This window comes from Rattus norvegicus, chromosome 2 (assembly GCF_021556685.1).
Source record: "Rattus norvegicus strain SHRSP/BbbUtx chromosome 2, alternate assembly SHRSP_T2T, whole genome shotgun sequence".
NCBI lineage: Eukaryota > Metazoa > Chordata > Mammalia > Rodentia > Muridae > Rattus > Rattus norvegicus.
In genome coordinates this window covers 188,253,810-188,281,522 of record NC_141535.1, presented here as the reverse complement: position 1 = coordinate 188,281,522, position 27,713 = coordinate 188,253,810, and the positions used below count along the sequence as shown (strand labels likewise).

General features: G+C 40.5%; 1 protein-coding gene and 1 long non-coding RNA gene across 11 annotated transcripts in view; one reads left to right on the top strand and one right to left on the bottom strand.

The window, feature by feature from the left end:
* The window catches only part of Hao2 (hydroxyacid oxidase 2), a 32,652-nt gene extending 14,230 nt beyond the window's left edge, over positions 1–18,422 (top strand). For 3 of the 9 annotated variants that reach the window (XM_087635629.1, XM_087635637.1, XM_087635623.1), the window contains exons 2-9: positions 2,127–2,231; positions 2,982–3,120; positions 4,107–4,258; positions 5,571–5,863; positions 7,018–7,227; positions 16,435–16,593; positions 16,909–16,978; positions 17,894–18,422. In XM_087635629.1, the coding sequence (XP_087491755.1) occupies positions 2,990–3,120; positions 4,107–4,258; positions 5,571–5,863; positions 7,018–7,227; positions 16,435–16,593; positions 16,909–16,978; positions 17,894–17,949 (1,071 nt within the window). In that variant the 5' untranslated portion in view covers positions 2,127–2,231; positions 2,982–2,989 and the 3' untranslated portion in view covers positions 17,950–18,422. 9 annotated transcript variants of the gene reach the window in all.
* Positions 1–26,717, bottom strand: part of LOC120100894 (uncharacterized) — a 52,695-nt gene extending 25,978 nt beyond the window's left edge. For both annotated transcript variants that reach the window (XR_015676662.1, XR_015676663.1), the window contains exons 1-3: positions 26,597–26,717; positions 19,382–19,455; positions 5,138–5,278 (exon numbers count right to left, since the gene is read on the bottom strand). This is a non-coding gene — a long non-coding RNA (uncharacterized LOC120100894). The remainder of the gene's footprint in view (positions 1–5,137; positions 5,279–19,381; positions 19,456–26,596) is intronic.
* Positions 26,718–27,713: the final 996 nt, after the last annotated feature.

Genomic DNA, 27,713 nt, shown 5'->3' with positions numbered 1-27,713 from the left:
CTACCTAAAGACTATACATGGACTGACCCTGGACTCTGACCTCATAGGTAGCAATGAATATCCTAGTAAGAGCACCAGTGGAAGGAGAAGCCCTGGGTCCTGCTAAGACTGAACCCCCAGTGAACTAGACTGGTGGGGGGAGGGCGGCAATGGGGGGAGGGTTGGGAGGGGAACACCCATAAGGAAGGGGAGGGGGGAGGGGAATGTTTGCCCAGAAACCAGGAAAGGGAATAACACTCGAAATGTATATAAGAAATACTCAAGTTAATAAAAAAAATATTGCACCAAGTTCCTTCTCAACTTCAGGAAAAGCTTTGAAAAGTGAAGTGTGATTCTCTTCAACTGTAACTTTTACATTGTTCCTTTAGTAAGAACAATGAACTCAGTACTCTATTGACCTTTGCTTACGTCATAGAAAGAAAATTGGACAATTGTATCTTTATGCTTCCAACCTTTTCTTAAATGTAATTTAACATGCAATTCAAATCACTGATCAAAATTAATATATATACATAATATATATAAAACTTACATAATATTTATATTTTAAATTTCTACTGTGACAACTTTGCTCCTTACTGTTGAATTGGAGGAGAGCATATATCTTTGGAGGCTAACAAGAGATATAGTTCCCAAGTCATTGCCTACACTAACTTATTATCCAATAATCCACAAATTTCCTATTTTCTGAACCCCATTCCCTCTGAATCAAAAAAAAAGAGAGATTAACAGTCCATTAGCTAATGTCTCTGTCTATTTGACAGAGAAGTTGACAGCTACTAATGGAAAGAAGAGAAGAGACAGTGAAAGTGAGATAGCTTCAGTTACATCTAAAGATGCTGAGATTAACACTTAATTGTCAAACATTTCAAATTCCATAATCACAGGTAATGGACGGGTAGTGCTGAGTTGCTTCTCATGAATTAGATTCCAGTTCTGTACAGTTTCTACGCTAGACCAATTCACAAGAACATTACCACGGGCATTTAATGTGTAGGAAGGCAGTAACTGAAATCTGATGAAATTTTACCCTTCCTCAAAAGCATAAACCCGGCACACAGGGGAATGCTAAATTGAAGACATCAACACGTCTGCATACTAATTTAGTTTTTTATCATCCCAAGGCCAGGGATACAGCTGTGGAATCAGTGTGTTCAGTAAGGGAACCCACCAAACTCAACACATCAGTGAGGCAATAAGCTATTTCAGTGATAAAATGCAAAGAAAAGTTAGGATAGGGAAAGGTCTGAGGAAAAACAAGTATAAGCTTCCAAGAGATGTGTTGAATTCTCTAGTGCCAAGATGAGACATGTTAGAGGCTATATGCCTACCAACTCGTGTTGGGGGATGTTTGTATGACCCCTCTCTGTAACAAAGTCCTAGGCTCCTAGAAGGAAAGCAGATGTTTAGTATAAATCACATTGTTAAAATAAGCAAACAGAACAGTTCAGTTAAACTAAATCATTCTTATCAGGCCCTGCTGTGGAGTAAGTTTCTACCTATAAGCCAAGTCCCAACCTTGAAAGCAACATCACTCTCCAAACTGCTGTACTAACTTTTCTATGCACACAGAACTGTGAATGAGGAATTGCAAGGTAGTTGGATGTAAAATAAGTAATTCATTTGCCTATGGTGTATTAATGCATCCAGGAGTAAGGTAGGTAGGGGTGGCACTTTGTCAGAATAGCTCAGCATTCGGACAGTGTCCTGCCCACTGACTGACAAGGTTGCCCGTGCAAAGCTCTGTAGATGTAGTCAAATGCCTCTTCCTAGCTTCCATGGAAAGTGCCCACATCACAGGGACTTTTTTTCAACAGAACTCTTGTTTAGCCCCGTAGCTTCTCTGTTGGGTTTCTCTGGGCCTAGTTCCAGTTACCCTCAGACCAGTTCTGCTTCATCTCTACCCCAGCCAAAATATTCAGCACCCCCATTTTTGTCTGGATCTTGGGTCTTTTGCCATTTCCTGTTGAAGAGTGAGTTTCTGGTACATGTATCTTTCCCTCAGCCAGTAACTTAAATGCTCTTTGGTTTCTAGTTTTAGGCTCAAGGTAATTTTTACCCAATTATCTCCTGCACTAGAGTTGGCTAGGTATTTAAAGCTTGCATTTTCCATCCTTTCCTTTCAGAATCTTCTTGTGTAAGAGCCCTGAATGCTGTGACCAACCCCAGTGTCTACAGCATCTTTGCAGCTGTTAATCTCACTGTTCTCGTTCCTATTGAAGAAATTACTGGTAAGCCCTAAACTAGGCTCTCTTCAGTCCCTTTGGGTACTTGTATCAGAAGTCCCATGCACTAGATGCAGGGTTCATATCATTGACAGAAATAAACGGGAACAAAATATGCTCTTGGCAGAAATAACAAAAGGCAGAAGAAGGCAGTGACATTTTGGCATCATGTCCAATCACCCAGCCAAGGGGCAACCCAAAATAATCAGCTGCTTTCACCATGCTGTCCATAGCCTTGAGCAATTCAGATATCTTAGAGATCCTGCGAACTCTCACTGATATCAGAGCAGACCTGACTTCACACAGTGGTACGAATGCCATCTCACAGTGAAAGGAAACCCATTGAGACATGACACTGAGTAGGCGCTTAGGAGGTAAGGTCCTGGAAAGAGGTGAGTGAAATGATATGGGCACTAGATATGCAATGAGACTTCCATTTTATGAAGGTCTCACCACCCAGAAAGAGATGAAGAGGCAAAAAACCCTTCAGTTGTAATCCCTTACGGTACAGCACAGCCTTTACTGTCTAGAGCAATGTGTGCGGAATGTAGGAAGAAGCCATGGTAGACATTTAGAAGACCAAACGATCAGGTATGGGGAGTGGCTTTGAAAGGAAGAAAGTCTTCTAGTTTGGGGGTCAGCAGAAGTGCACTGAGTTAAAGCACACCAACAAACAGATGTGGCTTCACACGCGGCCCCCACCCCTGTATGCCCAAAGTGTTTTCACTGGGTTTGTTTTGTTTTTCTGTCTTGAAGGCCCAGAAATGCCTTTGGTGTGTTTGGCAGACTTTAAGGCACATGCGCAAAAGCAGCTGTCTAAGACCTCCTGGGACTTTATTGAAGGAGAAGCTGACGACGGCATCACCTACAGTGAGAACATAGCAGCATTTAAAAGGTCTGCTCTTTACCCTCTCCATTGTCATTCTAGGATGGATTGGTTGGAAGCTCCTGAGATGAGAAAAGTTCCACCTTTAGTGAATACAGTATAGACAGGGAGATGGCAGGCTTCTATGTCTTATCATAGGGTGGGGCTGAGGGATAGGGAGCTGAGGAGAAATGTTATATATAATCTATCTTAGATCTAGGACAAGTGAGTGATCAGCTCTCTATATCCCAGCAACTTCATTGCTGGGAAGACAGAACAGGACCAATGGTCGTGTGGGGTGGAGAAAGCTGCATGCAGATCTAGATGTCCTGAGCTCCCAAAAATGCTGTCTTGGAGGAGAAAAATGTAAAGGGGGAGAGAGGACTCAAGTTTGGAGAAAATGACATTAAAAGATGTTTAGGGATAATGGAAGATTGATTTGGGTGAAAATTGGACTCGAAAGCTAAGGGTTGCAGCATATACTAGTCAACAACAAAATTTTCAAGTTTCCATGTGCTCTAAAATAATGTTTTAGATATCATTTGTGAATTACCCTACCTCCCATAAAGCAGTATATACATCAAATAAATTAGTTCCCTGAGGATCAGATGAGGGACATGATTGTTTTCTAGGATTTGGACTCTTGATTGCCTTGTCTTTCTTTCTGGGGATGCCTGAAATTTTCTTTCCCTGTCTAGTCATTACTGATAAAGACTAAATAAACTAAGCATCTAATCACTGAGAGTCAAGACATTGTGCTCTAACAGCACAAGACAGAAGCTAAGTTGGATTTTGGTTCACCAACAATTTAAATGGAACCGGGTTAATGTAGGCAATGGTTTCCTGGAAATTCTCCTCCTCCTAAGCCTATGCTGCTTATTTGGGATCAGCAAACTTATCCTAAGAAGGGCTCAGCAATCTAAGTCTGCTTAGATCTGCATTGTGAATTAGGGTCCCAGCTCCAGAAGCCTCAGCCATGCTGGAAAATAATCCACTGTATTGTCTGGCTAGTGCAGAATCCGCCTCCGCCCCCGATACCTGAGAGATATGTCAAAGGTGGACACCAGGACCACAATCCAAGGGCAGGAGATCAGTGCTCCCATCTGCATCTCACCCACAGCCTTTCACTCCATTGCCTGGCCGGATGGAGAAAAGAGCACAGCTAGAGGTATGGATCATCTCGCCTGAAGACTGCCTTTCCAGAAGGCCAGAATGAATGAGATATCTCACCCAGATAAGTGGTAGGGAGCATCAAGACCTCTTATGGAAAGATCTTAGGGACATCAGTCCCGTGGGGATTAGGAATGGTGACTAAGAGACTGCATAAGCCACAGCTGTGTGACACTGACGTATACTGTGGGAATGCTCGCTGTCCATAATAATGATCCCAGTGAAAGAGGAGCTGTTGATAAATAAGAGGTGCTGAGACCTCACGTTCTCCCTTGAAAGAGGGGTGCCCAAAGCCCCTGAATCAGACCAAGGGAAAAGGTGTACCTCAGAGGGAGGTACTAAGCATGGCACTGAGAAAGGGCCCTCTCTGAAGTTTTAGGGGCTAGAGATGGGACTGAATTCTGAGTTTATATTTAAGATGAGGAGTAATTGCCCCTAAATCCTTACACAGGGCTTGATAGCTAACCTTTTCTAAGAAGTCCTTGTCTCTTCTTGATTGACCTTGTCATCTTGTATAACAAAAAGGTTTTCAGAGGTTTTAGCTCCTTCCTAGTAAACCCCAGAGAGGTCTATCCCTGTGACCTCCACAAATAACACCGTGGATAATAACAGTAATGAATGAGAAGATATAGGACTGAACATATTCTTGGAAGTCCATTTTATTGATTCCAGGCCAAATATGGTTGTGTGTGTGTGTGTGTGTGTGTGTGTGTGTGTGTGTGTGTGTGTGTGTGTGTGTGTGTGTTTCTCAGAAGCCTTCTGATTTTTTTCCCTATGGACTTCATGATACATGAGGCAATCAGCCTGAGAATTCCCGAGACAAACAGTCACAGCTAAGTGGAAGCATTAATGTCATATATGAAGACGGTTGACTTACCTTACTACTGTGTTGTCTAGTAGTGGAGTGAAATAAGCTGTCTCCTGCTGTCATGAGGAATTGGCATCAATCTTTGATTAGAACAAATTCTCTGGCCATGGATGTAGTTTCACAGTGAGATCAATGTCCTGGAGAGATACACTGAAATGATCACAATAGAAAATGAGAAATAACAATTTCAGTATCTATGACATTTATTAGTACCTTTCCCATTTAACAAATAAAGGAACTAAGTCTCAAAGCCAAAGAGCCCCTACAGAGCAGCTTACACAGAAGAGAACACAAACACTAACCTTCTCCATTGAACCATGCCATCTCACAAGGGGAAGTAGAATTGAACTCAAGCTTTCTCTCCGCTCACTGGGCAACCTGGCCAGAGGCTAGGTCAGAACAGCTTTGTGCCTCAGACTAGATCATACCCCTTGCTTTCCAGCTGCTCAGGAGGCCAACATCTGCTATGTCATCAGCAGTTATGCCAGCTATTCCCTGGAAGATATTGTTGCTGCTGCCCCCGAAGGCTTTCGTTGGTTCCAACTCTACATGAAGTCAGACTGGGACTTCAACAAGCAGATGGTTCAGAGGGCAGAAGCCTTGGGTTTCAAAGCTTTGGTGATCACTATAGATACGCCTGTACTTGGCAATAGGCGACGGGACAAGAGAAACCAGCTGAATTTGGAGGCAAACATATTGTTGAAGGATCTCCGAGCCCTCAAAGAGGTGAGAAAGGTATCAGACTCAATTGGCATTTATTTTAAGAAGGATTTAGGATAAAAAAAGATGATTAGTGTCCCTCCTTCTTTCTCTCCATTCTTCCTTCATACAACTATTCATCCATCCACCTCTCCCTCCCTCCCTCTTTCTTACCTTCCTTTCTGCAAATACTCTCCCCTACCTGCCTTGTTGTGGCAGACATTGGAAGTGTAGCAGTTACAGAGTCTGACCTGGATTTTTGCTTTCCAGGACCCAGAACTCATGACCAAATGCTCACACCTCTGGAACTGCTCAGTCTATTATCGCAGATGATGCTCAAGCCAGGGCTGAGGTTGGGAGACAGGGGAGCCTTAGGGAGGAGTTTTGCAGGAACTGGAGAGCAAACCAAAGTGTTATTCTCATACTTTCTGTTTCTTGGTGGGTTCAGAAAGTGATAATTTCACATAGGAGGTACAGGCAAACTGACTCTCTAGAGAGGACGCTCAGCACAATTGTAGAGCCAGTCAGTCTAGCCAGCTGGGGCCCTAATCTACTGCCTTGAAAACCTAGCACTGCAACATATCTTTTGGAAACCTTTCAATTGAGGAACTACTGTGATCACTTCCTTCATTAAATTCTGACTGAAGAAGATGGCATGTCCTTGAGAGCAAAAATCATGGCTAAGATAAGTCAGCTTTTCAGCCAGTGGGCCGCTAAGATTCCTCTGTGTGTCCCTGAACATTAGAATTTAAGGATATATGCTGCATAGTGTGAGCCAAGGCTAGATAATAAGCAGTGCCTGGTTTAAGATCCTTTTTGCTTTGGTTTTGTTAGCCCATGGATAGCTAAACCATAAAATGTCACTGTGTCCTTGGATATGTTTCTTAACTCGTCTCACATACCACATACCACACCCTTTTAAAGTACAGTTAATATCTTGCCTGTTATTGTGTCTATCTAGATCTTAAAATAATTATCAAGCAAAGTTGTTGAATAATGGTCAGTGAACGAGCAATCGAAAGTAGAAATTCTTCATGCAGCTTTTGGGAGAGGAAATAGCATCAGTGTTGAGTGGCACTGTTCAGTTTTCATAGTCTATGACAGTGCTGCAAATGCACCTCATCTTGTGAGTAAATCAAGTTATGTGAGCATTCATTTCAGACTAAGAGTCATCTTCTAATTCCCTACAGGAAAAGCCCACACAGTCTGTCCCCGTGTCTTTTCCGAAAGCATCTTTCTGCTGGAATGATCTTTCCTTGCTTCAGAGTATAACTCGGTTGCCCATTATCCTCAAAGGGATTTTGACGAAAGAGGATGCAGAGTTAGCAATGAAGCACAACGTCCAAGGCATCGTTGTTTCCAACCATGGTGGGAGGCAGCTTGATGAGGTTTCTGCTTCAGTAAGTAGGATGACATCAGAGGGGTATGTCTGAATGTTCTATGCCAACGCTCCCTACTATCTGGTGCACATTGCCCTCTGTCTTATCACAGGTATTGCCAATGAATCTTAAGGATGGGTTAATCACTAATAAGAGCCTAGTGTTCATCTGATTATTTTCCTAAACTGTGTGTAACATATCTAAACTTTGTGACACCACTACAAAATAGATATATCCATACTTTACAGTTAGGGATGCCAGAGTTGAGAGACATCGACTAATGAGTACCCATTCACAATGGACCAAGGGAGATGTTTGAAAGGCATCGAGGACCCTGTCTTCTGCCAGCAGTGATTGGATTGAAGCTAATGTATCTTCATAGACTTTGGAACTTTCAAGTTTTCCTATTTGACACAATGCAGGAAGGAGAGACATTTTCCAAAGTAGAAGTGCAATGCCAGATGCACTAGTCCCGTAGTACGCTGACGAATCTTTTGCTGAATCTATAACACCCTACATTAGCTCACAAATATATATCTGTTGTGCATGGCGATTAGGAGAAAGAAAATGAGGAAAGAAGAGTTGAGAAAGAGTCTTTATGTGGAAACTAGTTAATTTTTCTTCATAGACATATTTATGCTATTGTTTCTCCAAAGGTTCTTCCAGTAATGCATGTCTCAATTTAACAAAGTGAAGCTTTTTCTTCCTCAGTTCCTTTGACCTCTTATGAAAATATCCATGAACAAAAAGGAAATTGTTTTTTACATCTCTAATTTTGCCACAATCATTGGTGTTATTGTCTTGATGCTTGTTAATTCAAATACATCTTTTTTTCTGGTTTAAAATATATTAATATGTTTCATAATTTCCTTCTTTTCAGTTATCTACTGTATCAGGCACATACTTTTATTTCAATATAAGTCTCTCTTCCTTTTAACAATGTCTCACGAATAGAGAGTTTATATAATCAACCCCTTGCTGTCAAACATCTGCTTTGATTCCAGTATTTCCTTACTCTGTTGCTTTTTCTTCCATTTGTTGGTTTGTTGTTTGATTGTGACAAGGTCACACCAGATAGCCCATACTAGGTTTGGGTCCTTGATCTTCCCATCTCTGTTCCCTGAGGCAGGAAATTAGAGGCCTTTACACACTATATCTAGCTTATTTACTTATTATTTATTTATTTATTTAACTATTTTTAAACAATGAATCAGTAACATCCTTAAAATTAATATCTTAACTTGATTATTTTTTAATTTTTTATTATATATTTCTTTACTTACATTTCAAAGGTTATTCCCCTTCCCGGTTTCCTCTCCATAAGCCCCCATTCCCTCCCCTCCTTATGCCCCATACAGGTATTCCCCCTATACATCCCCTTATTGCCCTCCCCCATATTCCCCTGCACTAGGGGGTCCAACCTTGGCAAGATCAAGGGCTTTTCCTTCCACTGGTGCTTCAACAAGGCTATTCTCTGCTACATATGCAGTTGGAGCCCAGGGTCAGTCCATGTATAGTCTTTGGGTAGTGGTCTAGTACCTGGGAGCTCTGGTTGGTTGGCATTGTTGTTTTTATGGGGTTGTAAGCTCTTTCAACTCTTTCAATCCTTCCTCTAATGCCCCCGAAGGGGGTCCTGTTCTCAGTTCAGTGGTTTGCTGCTAGCATTGACCTCTGTATTGGACATGCTCTGGATGTGTCTCTCAGGAGAGATCTATATCCAGTCCCTTTCTGCATGCAATTTTTAGCTTCATCAATCTTATCTGGTTTTGGTGGCTGAATATATATGGGCCACATATGCATGAAGTTCTGAATGGCCATTCCTTCAGTCGCTGCTCTAAACTTTGCTTCCATATTCCCTCCTATGAATATTTCCCCCCTTTTAAGAAAGAGTGGGAGCATCTGCATTTTGGTCATCCTTCTTCTTGAGCTTCCTGTGGTCTGTAGATTGCATCTTGGGTAATTTGAGTTTTGGCTAATATTCACTTAACGATGACTGCATACCAAGTGTGTTTTTCTGTGATTGAGTAACCTCACTCAGGATAATATTTTCTAGTTCATTCCATTTCCCTATGTATTTCACTAATCATTGTTTTTGATAGCTGAGTAGTATGCCATTGTCTAGATGTACATTTTTTTAAATCCATTCCTCCATTAAAGGGCATCTGGGCTCTTTCCAGCTTCTGACTATTGTAAAGAAGGATGCTATGAACATGGTGGAGCATGTGTCTTGGTTGTATGTTGGAGCATCTTTGGGGTATATGCCCAAGAGAGGTATAGCTGGGTCCTCAGGTAGTGTAATGTCCAATTTTCTGAGGAACCTCCAGACTGATTTCCAGAGTGGTTGTATCAGTCTGCAATCCCACCAACAATGAAGTAGTGCTCCTCTTTCTACGCATCCTCGCCAGCATCTGCTGCCACCTGAGTTTTTGATCTAAGCCATTCTCATTGGTGTGAGGTGGAATCTCAGGGTTGTTTGGATTTGCATTTCCCTGATGACTAAGGATGTTGAACATTTCTTTAGGTGCTTTTTGGCCATTCAATAATCCTCAGTTGAAAATGTTTCATTTTGTTTTGTACCACATTTTTTAATAGGGTGATTTGGCTGTCTGGAGTCTAACTTTTGAGTTTTTTGTATATTTTGGATATTAGCCCTCTATCAGATGTAGGGTTGGTAAAGATCTTTTCCCAATCTGCTGGTTGCCATTTTGTCCAAATGGCAGTGTCTTTTGCTTTACAAAAACATTGCAGTTCTATGAGGTCCCATTTCTTGATTCTTGATCTTAGAGCATAAGCCATTGGTGTTTTGTTCAGGAAATTTTCCCCAGTGTCCATGTGTTTGAGACTCTTCCTCACTTTTTCTTCTATTAGTTTGATTGTATCTGGTTTGGTGTGGAGGTCCTTCATCCACTTGGACTCAAGCTTTGTACAGGGTGATAAGAATGGATCAATTTGCATTCTTCTACATGCTGACCTCCAGTTAAACCAGCACCATGTGTTGAAAATACTATCTTTCTTCCACTGGATGGTTTTAGCTCCTTTGTCAAAGATAAAGTGGCTATAGGTGTGTGGATTCATTTCTGGGTCTTCAATTCTGTTCCACTGATCTACCTGTCTGTCTCTGTACCAATACCATACAGTTTTTATGACTATTGCTCTGTAATACTGCTTGACGTCAGGGATAGTTCCCAGAAGTTCATTTATTGTTGAGTATAGTTTTCACTATCCTGAGTTTGTTGTTATTCCAAATGAATTTGCAAATGGCTCTTTCTATCTCTATAAAGAAGTGAGTAGGAATTTTGATGGGGATTGCATTGAATCTGTAGATTGCTTTTAGGAAAATGGCCATCTTTAATATATTAATCCTGCCAATCCATGAGCATGGAAGATCTTTCCATCTTCTGAGATCTTCCTCAATTTCTTACTTCAGAGACTTGAAGTTCTTGTCATACAGATCTTTCACTTGCTTGGTTAAAGTCACACCAAGATATTTTATGTTATTTGGGACCATTGTGAAGGGTGTCATTTCCCTAATTTCTTTCTCAGGCTGTTTATCCTTTGAGTAGAGGAAGGCTACTGATTTGTTGAGTTAATTTTCTACCCTGACATTTTGCTGAAGTTGTTTATCAGGTTAAGTAGTTCTCTGGAGGAACTTTTGGGGTCACTTAAGTACACTATCATATCATCTACAAATAGTGATATTTCGATTTCTTCCCTTCCAATTTGTATCCCTTTGACCTCCTTTCGCTGCCTGATTGCTCTGTCTAGGACTTCGAGTACTATATTGAATAAGTAGGGAGAGAGTGGGCAGCCTTGTCTAGCCCCTGATTTTAGTGGGATTGATTCAAGTTTCTCTCCATTTATTTTGATGTTGGCTACTGGTTTGCTGTATATGGCTTTTACTATATTTAGATATGGGCCTTGAATTCCTGATCTTTCCAAGACTTTTATCATGAAGGGGTGTTGAATTTTGTCAAATGCTTTCTCAGCATCTAATGAAATGATCATGTGGTTTTGTCCTTTCAGTTTGTTTATATAATGGATCACGTTGATGGTTTTCCGTATATTAAACCATCCCTGCATGCCTGGGATGAAGCCTACTTCATCATGGTGGATGATTGTTTTGATGTGCTCTTGGATTCGGTTTGCCAGAATTTTATTGAGTATTTTTGCGTCGATATTCATAAGGGAGATTGGTCTGAAGTTCTCTTTCTTTGTTGGGTCTTTGTGTGGTTTAGGTATAAGAGTAATTGTGGCTTCATAGAAGGAATTTGGTAGTGCTATGTCCGTTTCAATTTTGTGGAATAGTTTGGACAGTATTGGTATGAGGTCTTCTATGAAGGTCTGATAGAATTCTGCATTGAACCCATCTGGACCTTGACTCATTTTGGTTGGGAGACTTTTAATAACTGCTTCTATTTCTTTAGGAGTAATGGGGTTGTTTAACTGGTTTATCTGTTCCTGCTTTAACTTTGGTACCTGGTATCTGTCTAGGAAATTATCCATTTCCTCCAGATTCTCGTTTTGTTGAATATAGGTTTTTATAGTAGGATATGGTGATTATTTTAATTTCTTCAGATTCTTTTGTTATGTCTCCCTTTTCATTTCTGATTTTAATTTGGATACACCCTCTCTGTGACCTCTGGTTAGTCTGGCTAAGGATTTATCTATCTTGTTGATTTTCTCAAAGAACTACTTCCTGGTTTTGTTGATTCTTTGTATATTCCTTTTCATTTCTACTTGGTTGATTTCAGCACTGAGTTTGATTATTTCCTGCCTTCTACTCCTCTTGGTTTTATTTATTTCTTTTTGTTCTAGAGCTTTTAGGTGTGCTGTCAACCTGCTGACATATGCTCTCTCCTGTTTCTTTTTGCATGCACTCAGAGCTATGAGTTTTCCTCTTAGTACCGCTTTCATTCTGTCCCATAAGTTTGGGAATGTGGTCTCTTCATTTTCATTAAACTCTAAGAAATCTTGAATTTCTTCCTTGGCCAAGTTGTCATTGAGCAGAGCATTGTTCAACTTCCAAATATGTGTGAGCTTTCTGTCATTATTGTTGTTATTGAAGACCAGTCTTAGTGCATGGTGATCTGATAGGATGCATGAGGTTATTTCTATCTTCCTGTATATGTTGAGGTCTGTTTTGTGACCAATTATATGGTCAATTTTGGAGAAGGTTCCATGAGGTGCTGAGAAGAAGTTCTGTCCTTTTGTTTTAGAATGGAATGGCCTATAAATATCTGCTAAATCCAATTGATTCATAACTTCTGTTAGTTTCTCTATGTCTCGGTTTAATTTCTGTTTCCATGATCTGTCCAGTGATGAGAATGAGGTGTTGAAATCTCCTACTATTATCGTGTGATTTGCAGTGTGTGCTTTGAGCTTTAGTAAGGTTTCTTTTATGAATGTAGGTGCCCTTCCCTTTGGAGCATAGGAATTTAGGATTGAGAGTTCATCTTGGTGGATTTTTCCTTTGATAAATATTAAGTGTCCTTCCTTATCTTCTTTAATGACTCTTGTTTGAAAGTCAATTTTATTTGATATTAGAATGGCAACTACAGCTTGTTTCTTGGGGCCATTTGCTTGGAAAATTGTTTTCCAGCCATTTATTCTGAGGTAGCATCTGTCTTTGTCTCTGAGGTGTGTTTCCTGCATACAGCACAATGCTGGGTCCTCTTTACGTATCCAGTCTGTTAGTCTATGTCTTTTTATTGGGGAATTGAGTCTGTTGATGTTCAGAGAGATTAAAGAATAGTGATTGTTGCTTCCTGGTTTTTTTTTCATTGTTAGAGGTGGAATTATGTTTGTTTGTCTCTTTTGGTTTCATTGCAAGGAAATTATATTCTTGCTTTCTGTACGGTGTAGTTTCTCTCCTTGTGTTGGAGTTTTCCATGTATTATCCTTTGTATGGCTGGATTTGTAGAAAGATATTGTGTAAATTTGGTTTTGTCATGGAATATCTTGGTTTCTCCATCTATGTTAATTGAAAGTTTTGCTGGATACAGTAACTTGGGCTGGCATTTGTGTTCTTTTAGGGTACGTATGACATCTGTCTAGGATCTTCTGGCTTTCATAGTCTCTGGTGAGAAGTCTGGTGTAATTCTTATAGATTTGCCTTTATATGTCACTTGACTTTTGCCCTTACTGCTTTTAATATTCTTTCTTTGTTTTGTGTATTTGTTGTTTTAACTATTATGTGATGGGAGGAATTTCTCTTCTGGTCCAATCTATTTGGAGTTCTGTAGGCTTCTTGTATGTTTATGGACATCTTTTTCTTTAGGTTAGGGAAGTTTTCTTCTATAATTTTGTTGAATATATTTACTGGCCCTTTAAGTTGGGAGTCTTCACCTGTTCTATACCTATTATCCTTATGTTTGATCCTCTCATTGTGTGCTGGATTTCTTGTATGTTTTGGGCTAGGAGCTTTTTGCATTTTATATTATCTTTGACAGTTATGTTGATGTTTTCTATGGTATCTTCTGCCCCTGAGATTCTCGCTTCTATCTCTTGTATTCTGTTGTTGATGCTTGTGTCTACGGCTGCTTCTCTCTTCCTTTGGTTTCTATATCCAGGGTTGTCTCCCTTTGTGCTATCTTTATTGTTTCTATTTCCATTTTCAATTCCTCTACCTGTTTGGTTGTGTTTTCCTGTAATTCTTTCAGTGATTTTTGTGTTTCCTCTCTAAAGGCTTCTACTTGCTCACTTGTGCTTTCCTGCATTTCTCTAAGGGAGTTCTTTATGTCTTTACACGTCCTCCATTATTATAAAAAAATGTGATTTCAAATCTAAATATTGCTTTTCTGGTGTGTTTGGATATCCAGTATTTCCTTTGGTGGGAGTACTGGGCTCCGATGATGCTAAGTAGTCTTGGTTTCTGTGGATTAGGTTCCTGTGCTTGCCTCTAGCCATTGGGTTGCCTCTGGTGTTTACTTGTCTTGCTGTTTCTGGGAGTGACTTGGCACTGCTGTAGGCCTCTCCTCTACAGCACTCTTGTAGAACTGTTTTCCTGTTTTCTTTCAGCCTTTCCTGAGAATAGGTGCTCTGATTTCAGGTATGTCGGAGCTCCTGGAGACTATCTTCAGTTCTAGGCATGGGCAGGAATCAAAGGGTCCTGCCCCTGACTGCTCTTGTAGGTCCTTGCACCCAGTGGGCACAGTTGGCACTATGAGATTCCCACTTGGGTCTGGACTGTGGGCAGAGGGTATTCTCCTCTGACTTCTCAGGAGTGTCCACAATTCTCCCGCACGGGATTTTGAGTGCAGGGAGCTGTTTGGCAGGATCAGTTTGGTCCTGGATGCAGACCAGAATCGTGGGTACCGGCGGTTGCCTGTCCTATATCCTTCTGTCCAGAGGCACTGTGCAGTTTCCCCTGGACCAGGGATGTGGGCTGAGGTGTGCAGAGGTGGCAGTCTATCCTGGGGCCTCGAGATGTCTGCCTGGTTAATTATTTCAAAGTTAGATTCTGAGAGAAGCAGAAATGTCCAAGCCGCTCTCTTGTGGCTTAAGGCTTGTGGAATTGAATGATTTCTGATACCCATCACTCCTCCACTAGGCCCTCATTAGGGAGAGCAGGCAGTAGACAGACAGGTCTGTCTGGTGAGAGGCTCACTCTTCTGTGTCTCTTAGTGAAAGCTGGATTGGAAGGTACAGTTATGCTTCCTTCTTCCTAAGACAGGAGAAGACAAGGGAAATTAAGGAACATGGAGCTGCAAGGGGTCCCTTCTCTCCCGGAATCAGGCTAACAAACCTGCTTGCTCACAGAGTGAATAGGGCCTTATTGTTAATAATGGGGTTTGACTCTGCTTTTCTCATTTCTTCTCATATAATTACTTTCAATGAGTAAAAAGTTGAAAACCTCGGTGGAGATAGCCTTGACATAATATTGCTCTCTCTGAACCATGACTCAAACGAGAGGAACAAACCAACAAGGAAGCAAGCTTAAGGACCAGAATGCAGCTTTTGATTTCAGCCTTATCAACAATTCCGGCTCACCTTTAACCCTGAACAAAGAAGGCCCCTCACAGTTGCATCTGTGAAAGAAAGTCCTTACAAGAAACCAGCTGCCCATTCTGTGTGTTTCCATAGCAAATGCTGTCACTGTATTTCCTCCTGCAAGCCATAGGCAGCCTTCTCAGAGAACTGCAGTGAATATTCTGTGTGGATCTATTGAAAAATGGACTAGTCTGTACCCTAAGCTGAATTAATTTCTATCACTTTGCTTTGTACTTTGTTTGGGTGGGTGTGTGTGTGTGTGTGTGTGTGTGTGTGTGTGTGTGTGTGTGTTCACCTGTGTGTATGTGTATGGGTGGGTGCACCAAGTGCTTTCCACTGCAGAAACATCTCAGAGGCCCTAGTTTTGATTCCTCTGAGGTAACTTATGTGGCCTTAGGTAGCCCAGGCTGGCACTGAGCTCCTGGTTCTCTTCGTCTCTGCTTCCTGGGTGCTGAGTTTGTAAGCACCACCACATTTGGCTTCTCCACTCTATTTCTAAATCATTGTCAACTGCACTAGTGAGTGTGACTAGAGGAGCTTTTGTCAATATGTTTATTTCCTTTTTGTAGCATCACAGATACTCCAAATAAAACTTGGACATGAGTTTTCTCCAGTTATTACATGTAAGTCCAAACTACACCCAATGCTTCCTCCATACACACGTCAAAGGACAAAGTTGTTTTCTCCCTGTTATTCAGCAGCAGCAGCATCACCACCACCACCACCATCATCACCACCACCATCATCACCACCACCACTACCACCACCACCATCATCATCATCATCGTCGTCATCATCATCATCATCAGGCTCAGTCTGAGGCAGCATTCTAATAGGTTCTTTGCCCAGTGTCAGAGTCTGAGGGCTCTATTTCAATTCCTCTCTCCCAGTTTCCTTTAGAGAAGTACAGATAATAACCCAAGGCAGCTCAGAACCATCTCTTCAAGGATCCTTGTCCCAGGCTTCAGGTGGGACCTGCTGTCCTCATCCTCATAGGACTAGAGAAGTCTTCTGGAGATCAGTGAGCAGGAGCTTCCAGTCCTCAGAAGTCTCCAGGCTTCAGGAGCAGCGCCCTGAGTTCCCTTAGATGAAAGCACAGTTGGAGAGAAGGTCTTTATGAAGGTCTTTGCCTTCGCTTGTATTTCCTGGTCCTATCCTACTTTGCAAGGACACTCATCCCATGACCTTTCAAGAAGCAAAATAGAAATACCTGAAGCTGTGTGCATATTTTTGTTTCAGATTGATGCTCTGAGAGAAGTGGTGGCTGCTGTCAAAGGGAAAATTGAAGTGTACATGGATGGTGGGGTTCGAACTGGCACTGATGTGTTGAAGGCACTGGCCCTTGGAGCTAGGTGCATTTTTCTTGGGAGACCAATCCTTTGGGGCCTTGCCTGCAAGGTAAGCTTGCTAGCATGAGATACAGAGCTCAGGCTTCACTCCCATCATTTTCCATAACCCACCTTCCAATGAAGATATTTCTTCACTTTCTTGCAAAGCTGCTGCAGGTCACCTCACCTTCAAGCCTCTGAAGTATTCCATAGACTTAAGCAGCCCTCACCTCAGCCTTCCCCTACTGGTTTCTTTTCTTCTACATTATTCTGATTCCATAGATTCTATCCTTCCCCACAGCTCTTCTGAATGTACACGTGGTATGGAACTGTCTGGTAGCTCAAATGTTCTTTCAAACTTCTGTCTCTCCCTTCTACTTTTCAGGGTGAAGATGGTGTTAAGGAAGTTTTAGATATTCTAACAGCAGAACTCCATAGATGTATGACCCTTTCAGGTATGGATTTTGCTCATTCCTCTAGAATGGAGATTCAGGTGGGAGGTCTACAGATGGGAGTTGAAGGTCCTTCATGCTGGTTAACCTTGCCTTGACTTGATAGCTGTCCTGAAGACTGAACAGTTATAGAAATGTCCTACAAAGAGATCAAGAACTGCTCTCTGACAGTGGAAACCCTGTAGTTTTCTCTAGGACAGTGTTAGTGCTAAATTGATTCAATTTGTAGGCCACCTAAGGCTTCTGCCCCCGGTGTGAAATTTCCTACATTTCTATTTTAGGAAAGGAATCTCTCATTGGTTACATTTTGTGATATACTTTGTTCATGTTTTGTGTGTATTGGTGAAGGTGGCTACATAGAGTTCAATTCTACACAGACTCTGACTAAATTCTACCAGCTATTTCATTGTCTGTCCTTGATCACAGCTTCCCATGCATTGATTTCCCTTGCAACCAGGATTTCAAAACACATTTGATATAAATAACATTTTATCAAGATGAGCACAAAGGCGAAAGGCTTGCTCCTGATGCATCATCCCAAGCAATGAAGGAAGAGAAGTGAGCGAGCTCTGTAATAGAGAGGGGAACACACACACAAAGAGAGAGAGAGAGAGAGAGAGACAGAGAGAGAGAGAGAAACAGAGAGACAGAGAGACAGAGACACAGAGACACAGACACAGAGAGAGACAGAGACACAGAGAGACAAATACAGTGAAAGAGATAGAAACAGAGAAAGATACACAGAGAGAGTGTGCAGGGGCAGGAGGTAAAAAGATAACTCTTGGGAGTTGCTTTCTCCAGCCATTTTTTGGGAACTCGGGATCAAACCCATGCATTAGATCTGTGTTCAAAAATCTCTTCCTGCTAAGTCTTCTCACTTGCCTAGAAACAAGCTTATAAAGTGGTTGATTCTTTCAGGCTGCCAGTCAGTTGCTGAGATTAGTCCAGACCTGATTCAGTTCTCCAGATTATAAGGACCTACTGAGATCCCTACAAGAGGAAGACAAGACTTCAACATAGTGTGTGAGCCTATTCTTCTTCGGTCCGATCATACCTAGTAGTTTGAGCCCTCTACCTTGAGAAATCCAGATGGATGAAGAAAAGATAGCTAACAGCTACCAGAGGGGTGCATTTGGATGAAGGAATAACATCTAATGTTCTACAGGATAACTATAACTGACAATTAATTGACTATGTCCAATAGCCATGTTCCAGAAAGAAAGGAAATAGTTACATCTGGTGTGACATGCCAATTACCTTCATTTGATTATTATGTACACTATACATTATTGAAACGTCATACTGTGCCATAATTATGTGCAATTACTATGTATCAATTAAAACAACAATATATATTTAAAAATGAAGACAGCATTATCCTGATGTTTTACTCATTCCCTCCTGCAAGAAATATTTGGAATTTAATAAACTTTAATCCATGAAGTCATAATGTAGCAGAGAGCAAATGAATGTGTGAATTATGCAAGGTTCTGACACAGCATGTTACTGAAGTGTTATGATCTATTGCCTAATGTCCATTATTGACAGTAGCTGACCTCAAAAAAAAAAGAGGAAGATTTTGAAACTCATTTTCCAGGATACATGACTAAATTAACTATTCCAGCCACTTACTGATATATGAAAAAGAAGATATCTTTATTCTGGTCATAATCATTTTGTCAAATAAATCTAGACCTTTTCAATAAAGTGTATAGAGTGAAAATAATTGTGAAGATTAAAGTTTGAGAAAATTTCTGCTACCCAAAAGTCAGCCAAGAACATAGTTTTGTGCAAACTCATACATGAAAAACAAGCTTCACCCATTTCCAGGAGGGTATGACCACACCTAGAAGGACTTTACTCTTCTTTAACATGTTCCACAGTCCCCAGACTCCCTTGATCACAACCTAGATCTGTGTTTCTAAACATAGCATTATGTATGCATCAGGTACCCTGGATTTCCACATCCCTCCATTTATACATCAATGACTTAGGTCTCACCATTCTCATCCTACTAGAAACAACATGAAAACACCTAGTGCTCATTGGCCCCTGTGATTGTCATAGTTATTGTTAGCCGTTAATATGACACAAACCCAGAGTAACCTAGGAAGAGGAAACCCTAACTGAAGAACTCCTTCTATCACATTGCCCTATAGCCATGTCTTGGAGGAATTTTCTTAATTACTGACTCACAGAGAGCCTGGCCTACTATGTGCAGTGCAATCCCTGAGCAGGTGGGTCTGAGCTACATGAGGGAAAAAAGCTATCCGAACAAGCCAGAGGGCCATGTCAACCTTTACCCTCTTCATACGATTTCGTAGCTTAACTTGTTCATGCTCCCCCTGACTGATGGATATGCTGTGAAATTTGCCCCAGCTTCCTTGGGAGTTACTGTATACTTACTGTAGTAACTGCCATCTGCCACCACATAGCACACTTCATCCTTAAACTCAGCAGCTGGAGCTTTGATTGAGTTTCTGTAGATTTGTTTGTTTTCAAGAGAGAAAAAAAACACAATAGTTCAAAGTCTGAACATAATTTGACAAGCAGATAGTAGGATTATTTTGTTTAGAAATGTAAGTTTTCCCTGAATTCAACTTCTTGAGTGACAGTCCTGTCTTTTCTGGATCCTGGACCTAAAATAACTAAACTGCATTTTCTTCTAGGCTCCAACAGATAGCCTGGAGACTCCAAAGGAAGAAAGCAAGGCTATTACATAAAGAAAGCACCAGTTAGGTATTCCCTAGTGTCAGAACCATGAACATAAAAGCTTGCACACTGACCCAGAGGGCAATAAGTTCATGTAAGAAAAATACAGAATACCATACTTATTAAGCCAATTAAGAGTATCAGTCATACTAAAGAGATGACTAAGCCCTTAACAGCTAGGATCACCACCAAAAATCTAACAGTATCAGAGTCTTAATTTTTGCCAGTGACCAAGAGCGGCTCATGCCTCAAAATCCCTAGGCATTGAAGTTCAGGGATACAGCATTTAAAGAAGCAAAGCCCACAACTACAACAATGTTAAGTGAAGGTCAGAGGAACCTTACCAAACATTTGTTTAGTACCAATATGATAGTTATTTCAGACATAACATGACAATTGTTTTCAACTGAAGCCTTTTTATTTTTAAACATGGATTATTTTGATTAATACATCTGGGCCAGGGTTATGGCCATATAGATCTCAGATGTGTTGCCAAGGCAGATATGACTGTGGTGGGGTAGAGGGATGAGAAGTTTCTAAGTAGACACAAAAGGGAGTCAAGACAAGATGGCATTACCCTAGTTACTTCAAAATAAATGCATATTAAATCTCAGAAAGAAGTGTTTTAAAACCTAAAAGCACCCTTTATTACAATAAAGTATGAGAGAAAGCAGACAAAAGACACGAGCAGACACTTCACCAACGGAAGTATGAAGATAGAAAATAGTCACATAGCAGGATGATCAACACCGTGCACACTAAAGACATACAAATGAAAATAATAGGAACCACTGTAGACCTCCTGGAATACCACAAAGTCAAAACAACACCAACACCAAATTTTAGCAAGAATGCATATTGCGTGTGAGCACTGCCACGATTTATCACGAAACTAAGCATCTTTATTGAGTAAACTGGCAACTGTGAGCTACCATGTTTACCCAAATATGTTTACATCTGTGTCCACTACATAGAAAACAACCATATGGGAGTCTTCACAAAAACTCCATCACAACTCCCCAAACTTGGCAACTTCCAAGGTTACTAACTAGTAGGTTAATGGATAAATGTTGGATAGCAGATATTATTTGGTTCCAGGGGGAGAGGGTCATCAAACCATGAAAAGACATGGAGGAACCTTAAAGATATGTCATTAAAGGCAAGGAGCTGGTGATAAAAAGCCATGTCTTTTAAAATTCTAAACATATGCCATTGTGGAAGAAGCAAAGCCACGGAGATAGCAGGCCAGTGCAGATTCACTGATGTGACAACTGCATTCTCTCAGGTTAGGACATTGGTGGAAGGAGCCTCTGCACTTATGGGCTGTGTAGCTATGGGAACCTTGTACTTCCTGCCAATTTTGCTCTGAAACTCAAACTGCCTTTAAAATAATCTATGTAGATACTAATTCCTCCTGGAGGAACATAGCTCAGTGGTAGAGCATTTGAACATCATGCTTGAGATTCTGGGGTCAATTCCAAATAACAGGAAAAAATGATTAATGCAAATAAATACTAAATGTATTAGGGTTTTTATGTCAAGATTCTTATGGGCAAGATGGGCCATATGACACCTTGATATTGTATTAAAATATTTGATTTTATGTATGTGTGTGTGATGTACTGTATGCATGAATGTGTACCACATGTGTGTATGTGTGTTATTTCCAGAAGTCTGGACGGGTGTTGGAGCGTCTAGAATGTTACAAACAGTTGTGAGCTACGATGTGGATGCTGGGGACCAAAGGCAAATCCTCCACAAGAACAGGAAGTGTTCTTAGACACAGAGCCATCCCTGCAGTCCCCCTTGACTCCATCTTAACAATTTACTCTTCAAATATTTTGAGAGGACTCATTGGAAATTAGTGATAAATAATCAAATGATTTTTATCAAGGACACACTTGCTTTAATTTACAGTTCCACCAATAGAAAATTTTCCTATATATTCACCAGCACCTAATGATTTCAACTCCTTATTTGCAAAACTAGTTGTGGTTCTTGAGGACCTAGTTTGAACTAGACTTAGTGAAGGCTTAATGTATATTATAACTGAGAAGAAATCCCCAAGAAGGAAAGATAAATGACTAAGAACCATGACAATTAACTTTCTTCTTTTCAAAAGAGTGGAGTTACAAAATCAGAATATTGGCACAAAGTGATTAGACATGGGGTTTTGTTTTTGAACTTCTCGTGATGTTCAATTCATGATTATTTATAATTACTTAGTAGTAAGAATATGAGAAATTCACCCAAACTTTCAACAATAAAAAGTTACTATTTGTAGTATATTTGCATGTGGGAATGTCACAAGGACATAATCTGTTCAAGGAACACCAATGTCAAAAGAAACCCCTTTAAGTACATTCATGTGCCATTAAGCAGGATAAAACACCACATCTGCCTATATCTCAATGTAGAACACACACAAACACAGGTGCACATGTGCAAGTCTGTAAAATCCCCCAAGGTGAGACAGAGGCACACACGTGTGAACAAGACTATCTTGTAACAGGAATTTGCTTTTACTTTATTTCTTTGTGATTTTCTCATTTCCAAATTATTATCAATAAAAAATACCAAAGCGTTGAACGATGCCACACCCTAAGTGAACCTTAGACATGACACTAAACAAAAGAAGTTGGCAAAATAATCAAATATTGTATAAGTCCCTTTATATGAAATCTTCAAACAGACCAAACTGTAGAGACTTCTGCCCAGAGTTAGGAACAGACATGGAAAGCAGGTATCAACTATTGATGGGTATGTGGCTTTTACATGGGTAAGAAATATGCTAAGTTATACAGTGCTGATAGTTTTACAAGAGTAAAATATCTTTGAATTTCTATTTTATTTTATTTTATTTTATTTTATTGGTTCTTTTTTTCAGAGCTGGGGACCGAACCCAGGGCCTTGCGCTTCCTAGGCAAGCGCTCTACCACTGAGCTAAATCCCCAACCCCTGAATTTCTATTTTAATTATGACCCATTCAGTACATAAATTTTGTAAATAAATTTGCTTAAACAAAATATAATGTAAGCTTTGTAAACAATATTTCGCTAAAATATTTTGAAGGGCTTTATCTTATTTCTAATTTTTTAATTGTGTATATATACATGTGTCTGCATGCATGAGTGTAAGTGCCCACAGAGGCTAGAGGAGGGTGTTGAATTCTCTGGACCTAGAGTTACAGGTGGTTTTGGATCGTGAGTCATAGGTGCACAGAAACAAGCTCTGATATTCTTCAAGAGCAGTACACAACACTCCTTTAACCAGCCAGCCATAGCTATAGGCCCTGAAAACATTTTGAAAGGAGGAAGGAGGAAGGTTAGAGATGGGAACAAGAGCCCAGGGCAGAATGTGACGATGCAGTGCCACTAGTCTGAATATTATCCTAGCCTTGACCCAGGTCCAGAGTAGATGACCCTTTGGGAACAAGATTTAGAGGTGCTCCCAGAAACTGCCCTACCCTTAAATGAGAGCGGTTAGCCCTGAAAACAAGCTATAAGCTGTATCAAAAGTAATCCATCGCCTGAGAGCAACTCGGCTGCTGAAGCAATGCACGTTTCTTCAGGCTACCCTGTGGGACTGTATCTAAGATAATCATGGTCCGGACCACATCTTCACCGTAAGCAATACTAACTAGTTGAGCATTCCTATTGTCTGCTACCCCAGTTCTTCATCTATTGAAACTCAAATTTCATGTCACTGCCTAACGATAGACTTGAGATCACTGGATCCCTTTGTTAACTGATGTTGACAGAAAGAAGAGGGACGGGTTGCAGTGGAGAGAGACAGAGAAGCAATGCTTTTGTTAAAGAGTCTAAAGATCAAATGGCTAAACATCAAGATTTACAGAGAGTTAAAATATTACAGACTGGAGCCAAAATATCATGGGGTATTTTTGGTTCCTTTGAAAATCTGACATTTACCAAGTGAACTAAATCCTTGTGGTTATCTATTTAAAAAGACCTTGATCACATGGAAACCTACCATTGCAGAAGCTTTCTGAAACACACACACACACACACACACACACACGAACACACGAGAGAGAGAGAGAGAGAGAGAGAGAGAGAGAGAGAGAGAGAGAGAGAGAGAGAGAGAGAGCACCCTGGTCAAGAATACCCAGCTCTAAATAAAACATACATGACGCAGCCCCTCCTCCAAAGTCCCAGAATTCACTGCAGAAAAGGGAGCAGAAAGAGTATAAGAGCCAGACACTGCTGACAGCAACAAGAAAGCAGAGTCTTCTGGACACGGCAAGAAAGACATACAGAGAATGGTTATGAAAGCATGCTTAAAGCCTGTACAAACACAAGACAGACCAACTCTCATCCCTAGCTGAAGAGCAATTTGCAATTATTTGACTGTTTGAAGAGGGAGGGACAGTTCCATCCAAGAGTAGAGCTCCTGGTAGGTCTACCATGCTCCAGTAGAAAGCCATACTTTCAAAAATGTTTGACCAGCACATTGGTCTCAATGGATTAAGGAGAAGAGGGGGGGGGAAGAAAAGGAAGATGTTGTTGTTGTTGTTGTTGTTGCTGCTGCTGCTGTTGCTGCTGTTGTGTGGGTCAGAAGGAAGGTAGAACCGAGAAATGCTGGCATGGGGTACATGGTCAGGGGATGTGACTATGACCATGAGATGTCATATTAAAGTCTCAAAGAACTAATAAAAAACATTTAAAAATTTAAATTATTAGCATAAATTCTATTTGGGTTATACATGAATATTATCTGAAATCTTCACTAAAACATTACCCTTACAGTATATGCTTAGCAGACTGCTATCTTTCTTGAGCCCTAAAGCTAAGAATGTCATTATCCCTTTAGTCTATAAGTAATAAAATTCCATGTAACCCCTTCCACAGAGGAACATGGCATTTGCGAAAAGCTGAATCTGTGTTCTTCGTCCATGATCACTTGTATGTGGTTCTGAGTAAACTGTCTGTGTGATAAAACATTGTCACACAAAGCAGCTTGGGAAAGGAGTTGTTCAACTTACATTTCCATGTTATAGTCACCATTGAGGGAAATAAGAGCCTAACTCAAAGCAAAGCCATGGAGGTGGGACCATGGAGGCGGGACCATGGAGGCAGGACCATGGAGGAATGCTGCTTATTGGCTCGCTTTCCATGGCTCAATCAGGTTGCCTTTTAAAAATACAACCAAAGACCATCTGTTCAGGGCTGACATTGCCCCATAGCTGGGACCTCCCATATCAGCCAAAATGCTTCATAGACTTGCCTTCAAGGCAATTCAATAAAAACATTTTTTTTTCAATTGAGGTTTCTCTTCCAAGATGACTCAAAGACTTTGGGTAGCAACCCCTTTGGGTGTTGCTCCAAGGGTCATCTAAGACCATTGGAAAACACCAATATTTATATTATAGTTCTTAACAGTAGCAAAATTACAGTTTTGTGTAGCAACACAAATAATTTTATGGTTGGGGTTCACCACCACATGAGGAACTGTATTAAAGGGTCGCAGCATTAGGAAGGTTAAGAAACACTGCTCTATCATGTGCCACGTTGACAAAATTAACTAATATAGTATTTATTCCTTTAGTGGTAAAAGCTTCGTCTTTACAATGACTTTTTAAAAAAAGAAAAAGGAAGAAAGTCAGATAATCCTCGATTCCCTCTGATTAAAATTGAGTTGTGGATAGACTAGACCTAGGTAGAGTCTATGCACCTAAGGGAAACATTAGTATTAGATTGGGCTTTTGTAACAATCTCAGCCCTGTCCCTCCAAACTCTTTTCAGTCACCTGCACTCTTACAACAACAACAGAAAACAACTATTTTTAGGATAGTGCCAATAATAAATCTGTGGCCTTCTCGATGGTCAGCGAGCACTCTGCTGCCTTCCCTTATTTCCATCTCATCACACACGTTTTTGAGGGTTTAATAGAGATAACAGAAATGGGAAAATATCCCCATCAGAAATAAGGATATGTGGAGATTTTTGTGGCTTGAAAAAGTTCTCACTATGAGAAAAACTTAGCCCACAGATAAGATAATTTATCTTGAATATTTGAAATTCTTAAGAATGGGATCAGATAAACTTGGTATTGATTATAGTGTGTAATCACAGACCATTTTGCCCAACAGCTAAAACAAATTCTAAGGTCTCATAGTTACAAAACAAAGCTTTGAATTCAACAGAAAAATATTATGCCACTATGAAAGGAATGAACATCAAGAGAATGATCAGAGACAATCATCAGTCAGCATGACATTGGCATCAATGGTGCATAATTCTGTTCCTCCAATTCTGGCATCATCTAAGGTTCCTGCTCCTCTTTGACCCCCTCTCTGAGAATTACAAGTTCTCACCACCTCTTAACCAGCTATCAATTTCACAACAGGAACGCAGCATCGAGCCCCTGAGTTATTAACGGGAAAAAAGTTGAGTCTGATTAATATTTAACATGCAGAAAATTTAGACCTGGCCTTTTTCTGTCTTTTTATGTGTTCCTCCACCAACAAAAATGGACTGGAAACTTAATGTTTTGAAAGATGAACCTTAGTTAAAAGAGATAAGGCTGTTAGGGACTGGCCTCTACATACTGATTAGTGTCACTGTTTTGAGAGTGTTCCTTACCAAGGGAGCAGTTTCTTTACACAAGGTTAAGTCTAGACTCCTTATGTGTTTCTCACTATTTACATGTCTGCTGTGGAACAATATAGCAAGCTGGCCCTTGCTAAATGTATCCACTCAATTCTGGGCTGCCACCCAGATTTTGACACATTTATATTCAGTCTAAATTTCCCTATCTCTAGTATCCTTGTTATAGCAGAATAAGCAGGCTAAGACATCTACAAAGGCATAGATGTGATCATCTATAATCCATATATTCACCATTAACTTATTAACACATGCAACAAATGTCCATTAAACTTCTGTTTACCATGTACTCGGGGATACAAAGTCAATGAAGCAGGAACTTTCTCCTGGGGAAGTTTAAGCACAATGTGTTTGCCATATAAATCCAAGGGTCCTAGGTAACATCATGAGTAGCTGAAATTTGTATGGAACTCTCAGTACTTGTCCATAGGACAATGCTCATGAAAACCCCTGGAACTTTGATTTTTTTAACTAGATTTCTGAGATTATCAGAGTTCCAAACAGACTAGCTTACATTTTAGATAAAAACTAATAAGGTCTCAATCTAAGGGATGTCACTAAACATGGCATGCCCAGGACCACATCTAGAAGAAAATCAATAATAATTGAACCCAGATCTCTCCTGACTTGATAACTGTTAGGATTTCACTCCAAATAGCTCACGGAGAGAAAGTGAATGAACAAATGAACAACAAATCATGGCTACAGATCTACAGAAACCTCATAATGACAACTTCTGCTTATGCTCGACCACCAGATCAATATTCCTTCTTCACCAAAGGCTCGCCTGCATCAGTTTTCTACTACTGTGTAACAAGTATGTCAAACTTAGCACATGGTTAGTACTACAGTTTCAGCCCCAAACACTGATGTAAAACTTTTCTAGATGCTTGGCTTTAGGGCTTCTCATGAGACTACAACACACAGGGCTCCAAGATCTTATCTGGATCCATCTGGAGTGGGGAAATGCACTTCCAAGCTCACTTACATTGTTACTGGAAGACTTCATTCCTTAAAAGCTATTGAATAGGAACCTCTATTCAGTTTCTTGTTGACTATCAGCTGGAGGCTACTCTGTGTTCTTTAGTTGTCCTCTACAACACAGCATCCTACTTTATCATAACTAATTCAAGAAAAAGAGTTAGCATGCTAGATAGAAGGCAAATCCTTCCTAAACTGGAAGCAGCATTCCTTCAGCTTTGTCTTTCTATATTCATTAGAAGCAAGTGATTGGGTTTAGACTGTGCTCAAAGGAAAAGGGTTAGATAGGTAGAGATATGGGAGTGACTCACACACAATCATTCTCAGCCCCTGAAGTACACACTTAAGAGCACCCACGACTTCCCTAGGGAGCTGGAAGGCAGAGTAATGGGTAAGAGATGAGAACCAGACTCATAACT